Consider the following 17,318-nt stretch of genomic DNA (forward strand, 5'->3'; position numbering starts at 1 on the left):
TGGAGAATGGTTGGGTGGGGAGGTCATTAGGAGATTGTTGCATTCTTGAAAACAGAAGTGAGGAGGGCTTGACCTAGGGTCAGGGTGGTGGGGGTGGATGAAAGAATGCAGTGGTGATAGAATCCATAGCAACAGCTGCAAGAACACAAGGCTAGTCAGTCTGGGCAACTGAATAAGTGATGAAATCATTAACAAAACAAGGAGAAAGACTCAACCCCCACCATTTTAGCTCTTCAAATCCAACCCCTCCTTTTAGACATAACTCAGGTGCCCATTCCTATACAAGCCTTCTTGCATCCTTGTTTCCTTAGGGACTACTCTCTTCCCAGAATAGATATTCTGGGATTCAGCAGTGGACAGTTTGCTGCAAGCAGGAGGCTGTTATTTCATGTGTTAGGTCTGTTTCCTGAAGTAGACTGCAGGACTGTCATTCACAAGCCCCACGTCTCATACTTCCCTGATACTCATCCCATCTGCTAGTGCACAGTGTCAAGCATTTACTGGGTATTGTCTACAACAGGCAGCAGGGCCTAGTGCGGTGCTTGCAAATGAAATCTTAAATACAAAGTAGATAGGGAATGTAGACTGAACATAATAATAATTAAAAAAAAACAAAAATGTAGAATTCCCCTGGGAAGCCAAAAAAAAAAAAAAAAAAAGGAAATGTAGCCTATCTGATTCATACAGGGACGAAGGCCCAGAATCCAGGATCCATGGTTCCCTCCTGTCTAGGGCTCCATGAAACACAGTTTGAAAACTTTTGGCTTAGTGGACTGGCCATGGGTTTGGGGGTCAGAACTGAGTTCTAATCCCTGCTCTGTCTCTTAGCCTAGCTGCAACAGAATAGACAAATGGGGAAACTGCTCTGAGCCTCACTTTCCCTCCGGTAAAACAAGGATAATTATACTTCCAATGTAGGCTTATTGTGAGGACCAAGTAAGGCAATGCATGCAAAAATCTGTGGCACCTATTAAGTGCTCACTAGGTCATAGTTGTTGGTAAGAATATTAATAAGACATTTGCCAGCTGATGGAGTAACTGAGCCTTACTGAATTGGTACTTGTTCAGTCTAAATAAATCTACCCTTGTTCAAGGTAGGAAAAGCCAGGATTGGGGTGAAGTTATAGGGGAGTTTGGGATTCAAAGGGGACCCAATCTTGTCTTACGCTGCACTCCATCCACTCCATAAACCCACAATTGCCTACCTTTGCATGAGGGTCTATCAATATTTAATGTGTGGGTGTCAGTTGCTGTAAACTGAGCATACCCCAGCACCAACTTGAATTAATAATATGCAAGAGGAGAGAAAATAAAATGCCTTTTCCTCAGAGCCCCAAATTTTACTGGCTACACTGAAGTCTGGAAACCACAGGGTGAAATTTCTACTGATGGAGGACCCTGAGAAGAAGCTGAACCAGAAGAGTGACGGCAAACCACGGAAAGTACGATTTAAAATCTCTTCCTCCTACAGTGGCAGAGTGTTGAAGCAGGTCTTTGAGGATGGGCAGGAATTAGAGTCGCCAAAGGAGGAATACCCTCACAGTTTTCTCCAAGAGTCCCTTGAACCAATGGATGGTGTTTATGGGTCTGGGGAAGCCCCCAAGCCCCGACCATACTCCCCTAAGCTGACTGCTCAAAGGATCAGCGTGTTTAGAGAGGGCAATGCCTACACTTTGGCGGGCAGCCAGGCTTTCTTCAATGATTACAAGGCGAATGACCATAAGGTTGGTATTGTGCATGGTGTATAAACTTTAAGGACTAAAATGTATATAGGAAAACACCTAACTGATTCAAATTTGTATCTTGCTCGTGCTCCAGTACCAACCAGAGCTGTAGGTGCACCAAATGAGAAGCCGCTATCGGAATAATATTTCTGGGACAAAAATAACATGCTTGCTGACTGCTTATTGGAAAGTGCAATAAGCATGTATAGTATTCAGTCCCATCCAGGATAGTAAATTGTAATTGGGTCATTGGCTGGGTTATCTTGTAAATAAATTAAATAGAGATGCAGTGGTTTTCAGCTTGCGAGACTGCTGTTTTAGAAAATTATGCGACAACTGGTTGTTTTGTTTCCTGAAAGAGCTGAGTGTTTGAAGGTGCTCATTTCACTCCAGCCAGTTTTTCAGCTTGTGGTTTATCCATGTCTTGTTTTATTTCCTATCTCCCTCCTGCTGCCTGCTTTTAAAAAGTGTTTGTTTCTTTATTTATTTTGCCTTTCCATTGCTCATTAGCATGAACTCTGAGTGGTTGGAGTCCTGGGAAGAAATGGCGAAAAGCATGTCAACCAGAGGAAATGTTACTTGGGAAAGAAGTCTGAGCTAACAGTTCAATTGAAACGTGTATTTTATCTGTTAATTTCAATTATCTTTCCCAGTACCATGGATAATCAAAAGCCCCTGCATGATTTTCTTTTAAGCTGGAAGAACTTGGAAAATATTCACTGATTTCTAAAAATGAAAGGGAGATGTGTATATGTCTGCCACTGGGACTTTTTTCCTTAAGATTAAATACAATTATATAATGTGCTATTAATGTACTATTAATGAATAGTACACCAGGATATGCTCTCATCTTTAAAGTGTGAAATTCAGATAATTACTCTCTAATCATTTTTATTGTTAGTTGCCTAAGGGAACAGATAATTCATCTATGGCAGACAAATGCATTGGCCTTTCTGGCACTGGTAAAAGTGTAATTACAGGAGTCCACATTTATCAGAGATAATACCAAGTTTCTTTTTGATAATAAAGGGGGCTGGAGTGAACAACCCCTCGTGTTAGTGGAGTGGCTTATGCATTACAGAGTAGTTTCATGTAATTTCTCCTTGGGTCTTTACCACAGCCTCGAGGAGAAAGGCAAAATACGGTCATTCCCATTTTGCAGATGAGGAAAACCGAGTGCCAAGTTGTTAAGGGATCCACCCAGTATTAGAGAGTCATTAGGTGCAAAGTCAGAATAAGAACCCAGGTGGTCTGATTCCTCATGCTTTTGGTCGTGTGGAATGTTCCCTTTTATTCTCTAAAATTATTCTTTTTATTCCAGTTCCATTCTCACCATTACTAATAATGATGATGTTAATAGTAATAGTTACCATTACCGAGTGCTTATTATATCCTAGGTTCTTGGCTCTGTCTTGTACTTACATATCTCTTTTAAACTAAATCTTACTTGTAGGTTTAGACTTTAAAAAGTTGTAGTTTCTACAGACCTTTTACAAGGCCATGGTAGATAATTTGACCACTGGACCATCACAAGTCATGTGTCAAACTTGGCACTTATGTAAATGTGTATGATTTGGTAAGGACTTATACAACCAGATAATTGAGTCTTCATAGCAGCACCACAACACTGGTTTAAACACAGTACTCTGGAGACCATTTTCAGAGTTTGATTCCTGCTTGATCGGGTTTCCTGCTTGATCCAGTTATCCTTGTTTTCTTTGTTGCCTGATCCAAATGCTACCTCCCAATCGTAGCCAGCCTCTGGTTGAGAGAGGGGTCGGGATGGATTCCTGCAGCTCCGCCCACTGAAAGAGGTTGTCAGTGTGGTATTTATGAAACATAAGGAAACGAGAACTGGAAAGCCATGGTTTTTCAATAGCGAATCCAACTATAAAATAAACCCTAGTAAATACTGATTATGAAGCAACACTGGGTAGCAGTTAAGCACAACAATTACAGTAAAGGCTCTGAATTTGAGCAGGTATTTGTACACCAATGTTCACAGCAGCTTTTTCACAGTTCCTCACAAGTGGAAACAACCCAAATGTCCCTCAGTAGATGAATGGACGAATAAAATGTATATACACACAGTCAAATATTACTCAGCCTTAAAAAGGAAGGCTATTCTGACACATGCTACAAGATGGATGAAACTTGAAGACATTATGCTAAGTGAAATAAACCAGTCATAAAGAGAGAACTATATGATTCCATCTATGTGAAGCGCCTAGAATAGTCAGATTTATAGAGACAGAAAATGCAGCCGTGGTTGCCAGGGGCTGGGGGAGGGGAGAAGTGGGAGCTTACTGGGGATACAGTTTCAGTTTGAGAAGATGAAGTTCAGGGGATGACTGGTAGTAATGGCTACACAGTAGTGTGAACGTACTAATACCGCTGACCTGTACACTTAGAAATGGTTAAAGTGGTAAATTTTATGTACTGTATATTTTACCACCATAAAAATAATCATTAAAAAAAAAAGCAAGGGCGGGCACCTGGGTGGCTCAGTCAGTTAAACGTCTCCTTTGGCTCAGGTCACCATCTCAGGTTCCTGGGATTGAGTTCCTCATCAGGCTCCCTGCTCAGCGGGGAGTGTGCTTCCCTTGCTCTTTCTGCCCCCCGCCCCCCCCCGTGCTCTCTCTTTCTCTCTGTCTCTCCCAAATAAATAAATAAAATCTTAAAAAAAAAAAAGGCAGGGGCTATGATGTCTGTTAAACCTGGGCTTGCTGTCCACTCTACCTACTTAACTGTGGGAGCTTGAGCAGACCACTTAATCTTGCCTTGCTTCGATGTCGTCCTCTAGGAGATGAGAGTAATAAAAGTATCTACTTACGAAGATTGTTGTGGTGATTAAAAAAAGAGTATACGTACAAAATACTTAACATTGTGCCTGGAACATTGGATGTGCTTAGCAAATATTCCCTACCATTGTGATAACGACCAGGTTCTCATCAAAGAAATATTGAGTCTTTTAAAAAAAATTGTATATGATAGAGAAAGTGGTTATAAACAAATAAATATTTTAAAGAATTGAAACCATTTGAAGTTTATAAGGTTCATTTAAAAAAATGGAAGGGAAGGAAGGGACGTGCCATTTACTGAACATGTATTTTGTACGTAGGTCATTTCATCTTCACAGTAATTCTTTGAGAATTTTACAAATTGGACAAACAGCGCATGGGGTTTGGGAACTTGCAAATCTTGCACAGAAAAATTGACCTCAGGCCTGCCTGCCTCCAAAGCCCTTTGCATTTCTAGGATTCAGGAAGGTGTCCCTGCATTTTAAGTGGAAAGGTTTCATGGTGCCTGAATAGCGGTCTCCAGGCACGTGGCCACTTATGAAGCTCAGTCACCCAAGATGTCATTCTGGGCACTATGGAAGGAAACACAAAAATTTCTGGCTTCGTCCTGGCCCTCTGTAATGTAAGAGTGGGTGTTCCTCACAGGCAATTCGGTGTCACCAGATAACGTGAACTTTAGTTACACCTGAAGGGTTTCCCTTAGACACAAGGAAGAACTTGGCTGTCAGGGTGAATGAAACATAAACACACCTTACAGGTGATTTGGGACCCTCCTTCTTTCAAGTACATTAAAAATAAATGTAGTATCTTGGGTGGCTCAGATATAGACCAGCTTAGAGGCAGGAGGTTGGACCAGATGACCACAGATTTTTTTTTCTTTTAAGATTTTATTTATTTATTTGACAGAGAGAGACGCAGCGAGAGAGGGACACAAGCAGGGGGAGTGGGGAGGGAGAAGCAGGCTTCCCGTGGAGCAGGGAGCCCGATGCGGGGCTCGATCCCAGGACCCTGGGATCATGACCTGAGCCGAAGGCAGACGCTTAACAACTGAGCCACCCAGGCGCCCCCGCCTTTTTTTAGTAGATTAAGAGTTTCACCTTGAAAAAACCAGTTTTACATGTGAAAAAAAGCTCCCTAGTAACTAAACCTCTTTGGCTATTAGTGGAAGTAGAAATGGAACCTTCTAAAAGTGCCACCATCTTTATCTTCTGATGTTCAGAAACTGATAGTCCAGAGTGTGAAACAGGAACCCAGTGTGCATCAAACAATAGGAAATGGAAGCTGCCACACGATCCCTTGAAGAGAGGGAGAGAAAACAGGGCCAAGTAGGAAGCCCGTGGCTTCATAAATAATGATAGAAAACTCTGTGTTTCAAGGAAGGGGATCCCAGTACTGAAGTCCTGTTTAAGCCAGGTTGTGACTGAATGTGTTATGGCTATAAATAGGAGACTGCTTGATTGTGGCATCCCAATAAATTTGGTTTCTACACTTCTATAAATGCAGGGCGGAATATTTGGTGCTGGGGTACTTAGCTGTGTAGCATGATTGTGCATGCAGTACTAATGAACAGCTTTTAATACCAGCCACAGTAACAATGCCCGCCCCTGCATAGTATCTTTAGCTTTGAAAACCCTGTTTTATATATTCTTCATTGCACCTCCACCCCTAGAAATCGATATAATTAGCCTCAGGGAGGAGCATCGAAATCTTCCCCCACAGGAACATTGCCCGGCCAGCACCAGCACAGAAGCCAGCCGAGCGCTGGGGCAGGGCCCTGAGACCTGGGCTCCTGAGCATTAACTGCTACATTGCTGGGTTTGGGGGCGGTAGAGGCTCCCTGAAGACAGCTGGGGGTGACAGGAGGGCACTCAGGAGTCGCAGGACAGCACCTGCTTACCAGCCAGTATCCAAGTATTCCTGTTTTTTTGTTTTGTTTTGTTTTCTTGAGAGACAGAGAGTGAGAGAGCGTGTGTGCGCAAGTGTGTGAATGGGGGGGCGGGGTGCAGAGGGAAAGGGAAAGAGGATCTTGAGCAGACTCCAGGTTGGGCGCAGAGTCCGACTCGGGCCTCGATCTTAGGACCCTGAGATCCTGACCTGAGCAGAAATCAAGAGTCGGACGCTCAACCGACTGAGCCTCCCAGGTGCCTCATGTATTCCTGTTTTAATAATGATTTTGTCTGTGGTGATGCCCACCAGTTAGATGTCACCCCATTTGCAAATGAGCAAACTGAGGTTCTAAGAGGCCAAATGACTCTCCTATACCTTACAGTTGGTGAATAGCAGCATTAAGATTGGTGGTGTTTGTTGCCAAGCTATCCTATCTCTGGGTTCTTAGTTAAGTAATCCCTAAACATTTACTCCCCCATGCTTCTCTGCTGCATTGTTGTATTGTGTAAATTATTCCTCAGCAAATTATCAAGTAATACATGATAAATCCACAGAAAGGAACATAAGCTGTTAGTAATGATGCTACCGAAGTATATTTATTGACATAAAAAGATTTATATATTGTACAAATAATAAAAAAACATTACATATATAAGATATTACATATATGTAAGATCACTACATATATATATATATATATATATATATATATATATAATCATTATATACATAATGATCTTACAGGTTTTTTGGAGGGAAAATACTTGTGAATAGTGCAGTGTAGGTGTTAAGAATATGGGCTTTAGAGTTAGACAGACTGGGGTTCGAATCCCAGCCACAGACCCTGACCAACGGTAACCTTAGGAGGCTCTTGACCCCACTGTGACTCAGTCTCCTCATCTGTAAAAATGTAGAAATCATAGCATCCGCCTCAAGGGATGTTTGAGGGGAAAGTGAGGTAATGTTTGTAAAATGCTTAGCATGATGTCTGACACAAAATAAATGCTATCCACTATAATAAAATAATGATAATAATTCAGTAAATTTTATCTACTATTATGCATAAAAATTTTGGAGAGCTATTTATTTTTTTTAAGCATTCTTCTGTGTTTATAAAACACTCACCGTGCCCAGCTCTGCATCAGCTACTGTGGTATGCAGTGGGAGTAGAAGCTTTGGCCCTCGCCATGCAGAGTCTTACACCCCAGTTATAGGATTAGTTCAGCTTTGGTTGGTTACCATCAACAGGGAGAAGGAAGCTGGTCTTCAGGGTTTTTAGAGAGAGCGAACAAACCAGGGAGTGAATTTTAGCTTTGGGATCTGTTGGAATCCTACGGGCTAGACAGTTACAAGTTCTTTCTCCCCTATTTCCTGGGATGTTGAACAGGTTCTGCAGCCCTGTATGTGGTGATTGCTGGTAAGTCGCCATGCTCATTCTTCATTTCTCTAGTCCCCACCTATTATAGATTTTGGAAAGATCATCATCTACACGAATAACTTGAAAATCATTCGAACCCCAATGGACAAGAGAGACTTCATGAGGAAAATCCTCCAGAAGGAAGAGGAGGCTGAGGAAGAGTCTCTGATGAGCAAAGAGGAAATCTATGGAGACCGCGACCAGAACGATGGGCATTTGCCAGACGCGGAAAGCACATTTCCTCATAACCAGTACCCGCAGGTGTGTCAGAATGGTTCACTGTCCTCCTTGGGGCTGGCCCTATAGCAGTGGTCTCCAAATGGTTTTGATTGTGCACTACTTAAGTGAAAACTTGAATATAAATACTTAAGATGTTTAACTGTTAAAAATGTTAAGGAATTTTAAGTTTATTAGATTTTAATGGTATGTGATTAGCAATAATAATTATGTCTATATTTCAAATATGCATAATTTGAATTGTTTTTGGTGACTTCTTCTGAGATCTGTTTAGGTATTTATTGTTTTCACTCTGCATTGTGGCATAGAACAGCTTATTCCAGAGATGGGAAAAATCAGCCCTGTTCTTTTTCTTATGGGTTTGCTTGTGCTTCTGTTATTGAGGTTATCTTCAATCTAGTTTCCTTAAAGAATCTTATCAAGCCACGTGTCTGGGTTTTGTAGAGATTAGTTAGTTAAAACTAAGCACTATTCTCTGTACATCCGCTGGACCAGGGACAAATGAACCTCCGTATGCTGCAGTATGATCAAAGTGAATGAATGAGCTGGGACACCACTGTCACTGTACGTGCAGAGAGGTCACTTTCCATCATGCTTACTCCAGGATCCCTTGGGTACTGTATTTGTCTGCTGACTGCCTGACCTAGCGAAGGGGCCAGGAGCAACTAATTTATTAAAAATTAGCATAACAATTTCTTTTGAAAATATGGTTGAAGCTTAATTTCTTGCCTTTTTAAGATAAAAATTAAATAGAAATACTTAGAATGATTTTCTGCCCATACCTCTTGGAGATGCGGACTCCTCACCTTGGAAACGTTGCTCAGATGTGCTCAGATAAAGGGGTAGAGTGATGATATTCATTAGTTCACAGTGTGGGATTGGCAGTGGGAAAAGCAATTTTGATGGATTTAAGCTAAGAGGGTAAAAGCTTGGATAGCAGCAGAAATGAATTTTCTCTCTCTTTAGTTTCCATCTCTTGGGAGTTGCAACTTTACTGTGGGACTCTCTCTCACTTCCTCTGGATTGGTGTGACAAAATGGGGCAGGGACTTCCTCATACGTGAGTGATGTCCCTACCCTCGTAGGATTTAGAGGACAGGAACAAGAAGGTGATGACCAGACTCTAGCAAAAGACTCTTACTAAAGTTCTGCTCACAAGGACTCATATCTCTTTCCAACATGATCTCACACTTGATATTTTTGAAATGCAAATATGATCACGTCACCCCTTCATCACTTTTTTCCCTGACCACAAACTTCAGTGACCTCTCATTGCTTGGAATAAAACAGTAGATAGCCTGGCCACTGTTCGCCTGTTTAGCCTCCTCTTACACATCTCTCTTCATTCTCTGTCCCAGACACACTGCCCATCTAGCTACCACTCATATGCTCTTTGCTCTATCCTGCCAGAGGCAACTTCCCTGTGCCTGGAATGTTCTCCAGATTCCCCACTGCCTTGCCCTTAGCACCTGAAATCTCAGTGGAGACATCACTTCTTCAGAGGGGCCTCCCCTCACTTCTAGGAGGATGAAATACCCAAGGGTGGACCCCTCAGAGCACCTCACACCCCTCCTCAGTTGCAATCTTATATTTCCCTGTGTAAATATTTGGTTAATGTTTACCGTCACCTGCTAGAATTTCTCTCCATGAGGGCAGGGGCAGTATTTATGTTGGGTGTAGCGTAGTAGTTCCCATGTCAAAAAAATGAAAAATAAAAATAAAAAATAGAGCCTGGCACAGAGTAGGTGTGCAGTAGATACTAGTTAAATGTTCGTGGAAAGAGTACTGGAATTTGGGACCAGAGAGCCTGCTGATAAGTACTATCTTGCCTCTTGCCTTTTATATAGCACTGTTCAGAACCTAGCAGAGCTGCCGGCGGACTACTAAACATTGTGATCCAAAGCATTTCCTTTCCACTTTAAAATTCATTAATTCTATTCTTTTTTATACCATTTGGTAATTTGTAGGAGCATATATTTTCAGAAGAGAGCCAGACATGATAAAATGCAGGTCACGCTGCAGGCCTGAATAAAAAGGCAGCGACAGGCCTGACATGACAATTACCTTTAAATTCAATTTGGAGAGATCCATGTGTTTTTGCTCTACTACCATAAACTAGGACAGAGGCATGCAGCAGAAAGTTGCCGTGAAAGGTTATACTTCACTCGCCTGTCTTTTAAACTCTGTTTTAAATTGCTATTTGTTTGCCAAATCCCTCGTGCAGTAAATGCCCAGACAGGTTTTATTCTAAAAAAGAGGGTCAGGGAACATCAAGGAGCCCCTTTTGACCAGGAGACTCTTTGTTGTGTCAGATGGAACAGGGAAGCAGTGGGAACCTTGATGAAAGAGCGGGCCGAGGCTAAAAGCCAGACCATGCTGACCCTCTGTATTAACTATAAAAGAAAAGGAGAGGAATAATTGAATTGAGCCACAGTGAAATAGGGAAGGGGAAAAATCTGGCCGTATGTTCAGTGGATCTGAGAACATAAGTCATCTGGGCTTCTTTATGCTTTATAAAGATCTTGCCTTTGAAATAATAGTAATAATAATAATAAGAGCTGCCATTTATTGAGGGCCCATGATCACCGGGCACCATGCCCAGTGCTTTCCATGCATTAGTCTCTTTTATTCTCACAAGGACTCTCTAAGGGCGGTATTGTTAGCAGTCTTCTTCTGTAGCTGGGGAAACCAAGGCACAGAGAAGTTAAGTAACTTGCCAGAGGTCATCAGAGCCAGTGGTCAAATCCTGGTCCACCTGACTACCAACCTTATAATCTTAACCTGCTTGCTGAGCAGCCTCCAGATTGGTGCTTGTTGGCTACTTCAGGGTTACCCAAGCCTTTGAGTCTGCAATGAAAGCTGAGGCCCCTTTCCTTGCTTGTGCAACTAGTAAGAGGTGGTTTGGGTAGGTCTGTTGGTTCTAGAACCTCAGCTGTGCAGTACAACTATGTTCTAAGTCCTCTTACCGAATATTTTCTGAGAAGAATTTTAAAATGCTGAGAATGAAAGACAGAAGCTTGCATCTCGCATGCCGTGTACAGAGTAGAGACTCAGTAACACTTGATTTAATGAATCATTAAATGATTCAATGAGTGTGCTGAGGGCTCAAGTGGTTGGAAGGAGGGTGGTAACTCAGAGTAAGAGTGGAAACTCCAGTCAAGCTCTAATACTGCATTGTATAACCACGTGACATTAGAGAAAATTTGATCGATGATTTGTTTTTATTCCCTGCAGCAGGCTCGCCAGGTCATTTCATTAATCTGTTTTTTTTTAAATTTTATTATGTTATGTTAATCATCATACATTACATCATTAGTTTTTGATGTAGTGTTCCATGATTCATTGTTTGCGTATAACACCCAGTGCTCTATTCGATATGTGCCCTCTTTAATACCCATCACCAGGCCAATCCATCCCCCCCACTCCCCTCCCCTCTAGAACCCTCAGTTTGTTTCTCAGAGTCCGTAGTCTCTCATGGTTCATCTCCCCCTCTGCTGATTTCCCCCCCTTCATTTTTCCCTTCCTGCTATCTTCTTCTTCTTTTTTTTTTTTTAAACAGATAATATATTATTTGTTTCAGAGGTACAGGTCTGTGATTCAACAGTCTCACACAATTCACAGCACTCACCATAGCACATACCCTCCCCAATGTCTATCACCCAGCCACCCCATCCCTCCCACCCCCCTCCACTCCAGCAACCCTCAGTTTGTTTCCTGAGATTAAGAATTCCTCATATCAGTGAGATCATATGATACATGTCTTTCTCTGATTGACTTATTTCGCTTAGCATAATACCCTCCAGTTCCATCCACGTCGTTGCAAATGGCAAGATCTTATTCCTTTTGATGGCTGCATAATATTCCATTGTGTGTGTGTGTGAGTGTGTGTATATATATATATACACATATACCCTATCTTCTTTATCCATTCATCTGTCGATGGACATCGTGGCTCTTTCCATAGTTTGGCTATTGTGGACATTGCTGCTATAAACATCGGGGTGCACATACCCCTTCGGATACCTACATTTGTATCTTTGGGGTAAATACCCAGTAGTGCAATTGCTGGGTCCTAGGGTAGCTCTATTTTCAACTTTTTGAGGAATCTCCATACTGTTTTCCAGAGTGGCTGCACCAGCTTGCATTCCCACCAACAGTGTAGGAGGGTTCCCCTTTCTCCACATCCCCGCCAACATCTGTCGTTTCCTGACTTGTTAATTTTAGCCATTCTGACTGGTGTGAGGTGGTACTGATGCCGAGCGATGTTGAGCACTTTTTCATGTGTCTGTTGGCCATTTGGATGTCTTCTTTGGAAAAATGTCTGTTCATTTCTTCTGCCCATTTCTTGATTGGATCATTTGTTCTTTGGGTGTTGAGTTTGGTAAGTTCTTTATAGATTTTGGATACTAGCCCTTTAGCTGATATGTCATTTGCAAATATCTTCTCCCATTCTGTTGGTTGTCTTTTGGTTTTGTCGACTGTTTCTTTTGCTGTGTGAAAGCTTTTTATCCTGATGAAGTCCCAAGAGTTCATTTTTGCCCTTGCTTCCCTTGCCTTTGGCGATGTTTCTAGGAAGAAGTTGCTGCGGCTGAGGTCGAAGAGGTTGCTGCCTGTGTTCTCCTTTAGGATTTTGATGGACTCCTGTCTCACATTGAGGTCTTTCACCCATTTGGAGTCTATCTTTGTGTGTGGTGTAAGGAAATGGTCCAGTTTCATTCTTCTGCATGTGGCTGTCCAATTTTCCCAACACCATTTGTTGCAGAGACTGTCTTTTTTTCCATTGGACATTCTTTTCTGCTTTGTCGAAGATTAGTTGACCATAGAGTTGAGGTCCATTTCTGGGCTCTCTATTCTGTTCCATTGATCTACATGTCTGTTTTTGTGCCAGTACCATACTGTCTTGATGACAGCTTTGTAATAGAGCTGGAAGTCCAGAATTGTGATGCCACCAGCTTTGCTTTTCCTTTTCAACATTCCTCTGGCTATTCGGGGTCTTTTCTGGTTCCATACAAATTTTAGGATTATTTGTTCCATTTCTTTGAAAAAAGTGGATGGTATTTTGATAGGGATTGCATTAAATGTGTAGATTGCTCTAGGTAGCATTGACATTTTCACAATATTTGTTCTTCCAATCCATGAGCATGGAACGTTTTTCCATTTCTTTGTGTCTTCCTCCATTTCTTTCATGAGTATTTTATAGTTTTCTGAGTACAGATTCTTTGCCTCTTTGGTTAGATTTATTACTAAGTATGGGGCACCTGGGTGGCTCAGTCATTAAGCATCTGCCTTAGGCTCAGGTCATGGTACCAGTGTCCTGGGATCGAGCCCCACATTGGGCTCCCTGCTCAGTGGGAAGCCTGCTTCTCCCTCTCCCACTCCCCCTGCTTGTGTTTCCTGTCTCGCTATATCTCTCTCTGTCAAATAAATAAATAAAATCTTTAAAAAAAATTTGAAAAAAAAGGATTTACTCCTAGGTATTTTATGGTTTTGGGTGCAATTGTAAATGGGATCGACTCCTTAATTTCTCTTTTTTCTGTCTTGTCGTTGGTGTATAGGGATGCCACTGATTTCTGTGCATTGATTTTATATCCTGCCACTTGACTGAATTCCTGTATGAGTTCTAGCAGTTTTGGGGTGGAGTCTTTTGGGTTTTCCACATAAAGTATCCTATCATCTGTGAAGAGTGAGAGTTTGACTTCTTCTTTGCCAATTCGGATGCCTTTTATTTCTTTCTTTTAATATCTGAACCTGGCGTTCTATGCAAATTAAGTTTTGGGTGACATGTATGGCATTATGGTAGGAATTTACTGTACTTCCTTTGGCAACATTAAAATCTCACTGGGATCCAGTACAAAATAAGAACATGTGGATTTGGCAGAAAAAATGGACCGTGACAATTTGCTTAAAGAATATTTTGGCAAATACGTTTCTTTTGAATGCTTTAAGGGAAGAAAACAAGTTTCCCTATTGTTAATATATTAAAATATGGCAGCAATCAATAAAATATTAACAAAAGGATACATAGACATCATTTAGGTTTTTGTCAGTTGGGTAATCACTTCTGTTCCTTAAATCTAGAATAAATAAAATTTAATGCCTTCTTAGGCACTTTGTAGCACAATGGAACTACTTTCAGAACTTATGCCTCCCTTTTCAAGATTATTTTTATTCTTAAGTTATAAAAGAAAGCTGTGTTAGCTGGGTGGAGCCACCCAGTGGACTCCAGTCCTCTTTTAGTTTCTAGAATTTAAGAATTGGTAGGGTTCTCCAGATATCGTCGTTTTGTTTATTCATCCAGCAGACATGTGAACGACAAATATTGTGTCAGTCACCGCACTTTAAGTCTTGGAAGTGATGGTGACAGGGACTAGCGCAGAGTTTCCTGTGTGGTCAGCAGAAGCTTTCAGTTGATTATGAGACCTGCTGTGCTTGGGCCAGTACAGGCGGGTCAGGCCTCCTGGTTCAGAGGTGTAGGCACTGCCGAGCCGACCTCTGAAACCCAACAGGAGTTGACTGGGTTGGGGAGAACAGCCCACAAGGGCTCCGCCCTGAATCCATGCCAGAGTTGGTGGGTATCTGGACTGGGATTGTGGTTGTGGGCGGAGAGAACTGGATGGATTTGAGAGATGTTTAGCAGGTAAAATAGACAGGACTTGGTGCTAGATCCACCTGTTATTGATCTGGTACCACCCCTTATTTCTTGGCAGGTTTGTGGTCTATGCACAGTCTTTGCAGAATGCGAAGTTTGCCGGTTTCCTTGAGATGTTTTAGGGAAGGAGCATGGCAGTAGACAGGGGGCATTTTCTGCAGGATGCGAGTCGAGGACTAGTAAGTCCAGACTTACTAGCAAGGCTTGGAAGTGAACTAACTTTTATGGAGAACCTGTAATATGGCAGATAATCTATTGTGGTCTTTTCACATACTCTCTCATTTAATAATCCAGCTACTCTGAATGGTGAGCATTACCAGTCCCATTTCACAGGTGAAGAAAATCAAAGATTTAGAGGTCAAGGGAAGTGTCCAAGGTGCATGATTGCTCTTCCAGGCCTTATCACAGTTCTCAAAGAAAAGAAAGGTAAAGTACCAGAATTCAGAGCTAAGCTTTGGAGGATTGTAATGTCGAGTCATCCATCCCCTCAGTCTGTCAGTCACACAAATACAGTCTTTCTTGAATGCCTGATGTTGGACAGCTACAAGGAGGGACTGTGTGCATAGTCACGAGGAGCAGGAACTCGGCTGCTCAGTCGCCTGGGATCAAAACCTGCCTCCTCTCTTCCAGGCTGTGTGACCATCGGCAAATAACTGAACTTCTCGGTCTCTCATTTTCCCGTCTGCAGCAGGGATGATAATACGTGCACTGTCTCGCCGGGCTGTCATGTGGGTTAGATAGGTGAGTGTAGAGAAAGCTTAGAACCGCACCTGGCACCTACTAAGCATGCTACAGGGGTTCGCTGTTAGTATGTGGCCATGAGGAAGAGTAAGCCCTTGTCCTGGTGGAGCATACAGAAATTACAGGTCAGATGGTGACAAGGGCGACGAGGAATGGAAAGGGACAGAATTCAAGGCAGGAGCTGCCGCCTTAGAGATTCCATCAGGGAAACCCTCTGATGAAACTCCAGTGAGTATTCTGTGCCTCTGGCCAGTTCCCCCATTGGCACTGTGGGAAGCATTTTGTACTCTCACTCTGCCTCCGCCTTTTCGGGCAGCCCCGTGCTGCTTCAGCCTGTTTTGGAACCCTGGTCTGGAACTGCCGTCACTAAACCCTGACCTGTCTCTTGCAGGAAGGGGAGCTTCCCGAGGACAACTGCTTTCACTGCCGAGGGTCGGGCAGTGCCACCTGCTCTCTGTGCCACGGCAGCAAGTTCTCCATGCTGGCCAACAGATTTAAGGAGTCCTATCGGGCCCTGCGCTGCCCTGCCTGCAATGAGAATGGCCTGCAGCCTTGCCAGATTTGCAATCAATAGCTTGTGGCTTTGTACGTCCGCCGTGATCGCATCCTTCCTGAAGCTATTTCTAATAACCTGCCCCCTCCTTCTCTTCCCTCTCCCAGCAAGGAAGCCACAGTGGCTGTGACCACTTCCTCCACTGGCAAAACTCAGTCACTTGATGACATTTTGTAAGGCTAGGAGCATCTCCGTCTGGTTCTAAGTGGCAGAGGCATTTTTGAATTAGAGTCTGCTTTGAAACGGGTTCTAAAATTATCCTTCCAGGAACGTGTGCATGCATCTTACTTGACTTAGCTCAGTTTCTTCCCTGCACTACTGAGCAAATACATGTACATTTCAGGCAGCAGGTTTAAGTCATTTTCTGGTTGGGAGTTATTTTGCAAAATTATGCAGTGAGAAAGGAATAAAAAAAAGCAGGTTTCTGATGAACTGAATTCCTGTAGCTTATAATGCATTTCAAATCATTATTGGTCAGATTGAATTTTTAATTAAGCAGAAGAGGAAAGGGATGCCTGATGAGGAATGTACTCACAGGCCACCGAAAATAAAACAACATGTATGTGCTTCATGCTGAAGATAGGCAAGCTGAGAAGGCCTTTCTTTCCAAGTCCCGAGTCTCTCCTGTGTGATACGCTTGGGTAGTATTCATGCAGGCAGTGAGCAATGCTACTTCTTAAGACCAGATGAGATAAGACATTTCTGCGTGCCTCTAAACTACTGGGGTTATAAGCCAAGTCAAAGCTATTTATGATAAATTTGGTGCTTAAGTATGTGTGTGTGATACGACTTCTTCCAGCCCCTGAATTATTAGCAAATAAATAAATGTATTTTAAATCTAAGATACAGCCACAATCTCTTCAAAAAAAGATTGGATATTTTATAATTATCTATTGGAAACCTCAAAAAGAAAAACTAACGAAGGCAGATTTTTAAGAATTATCTTTCTATGAGAATACACATGCTAAAGGTAATTCTTTTGTCTTAAAGTTGGTTATAAAATTAGAAAAATTCTTTTGTTAACTTTTGTAGCTCTAACACCCACTCCCTTTACCCCTTGAGAATAACACTATAAAGTCTGTTATCTATTGAGACACATGGCTTTTCTATGATAATTTTGATTTCCATAACTGAATTTTTTTCAAGATTTGTTTGTTATTCTCTAATATTCAGCTGTTAAAGTAATGCAACAGTGGAATGCTTTTCAGGAAATATAAACACTTCTAATAAAAAGATTAAAATATTTTTGGAATCCATGATAAATTTTGCCTGTTCTCTCTTAGCCAGAATGATAGAATTTTGCTCACGAA

The 17,318-nt window shown here is 42.1% G+C and overlaps 1 protein-coding gene across 1 annotated transcript; it reads left to right on the top strand.

Moving 5' to 3' along the window:
• The first annotated feature begins 1,274 nt into the window (after window positions 1–1,274).
• Window positions 1,275–16,029, top strand: GRXCR2 (glutaredoxin and cysteine rich domain containing 2). The gene is made up of 3 exons (XM_032404448.1): window positions 1,275–1,724; window positions 7,863–8,090; window positions 15,847–16,029. The coding sequence occupies exons 1-3, from the start codon at window positions 1,389–1,391 to the stop codon at window positions 16,027–16,029; spliced, it is 747 nt and encodes a 248-aa protein (XP_032260339.1). The 5' UTR covers window positions 1,275–1,388.
• Window positions 16,030–17,318: the final 1,289 nt, after the last annotated feature.

The sequence above is a fragment of the Phoca vitulina genome, unplaced genomic scaffold (genome assembly GCF_004348235.1).
Source record: "Phoca vitulina isolate PV1807 unplaced genomic scaffold, GSC_HSeal_1.0 scaffold6, whole genome shotgun sequence".
NCBI classification, from domain to species: domain Eukaryota; kingdom Metazoa; phylum Chordata; class Mammalia; order Carnivora; family Phocidae; genus Phoca; species Phoca vitulina.

Coding starts and splice junctions, on each gene's coding strand:
- GRXCR2 (XM_032404448.1), top strand. CDS start 1,389: ATGGAGGACCCTGAGAAGAAGCTGAACCAGAAGAGTGACGGCAAACCA. Junction 1,725..7,862: donor ACAAGGCGAATGACCATAAG/GTTGGTATTGTG, acceptor TCATTTCTCTAG/TCCCCACCTATTATAGATTT. Junction 8,091..15,846: donor CTCATAACCAGTACCCGCAG/GTGTGTCAGAAT, acceptor TGTCTCTTGCAG/GAAGGGGAGCTTCCCGAGGA.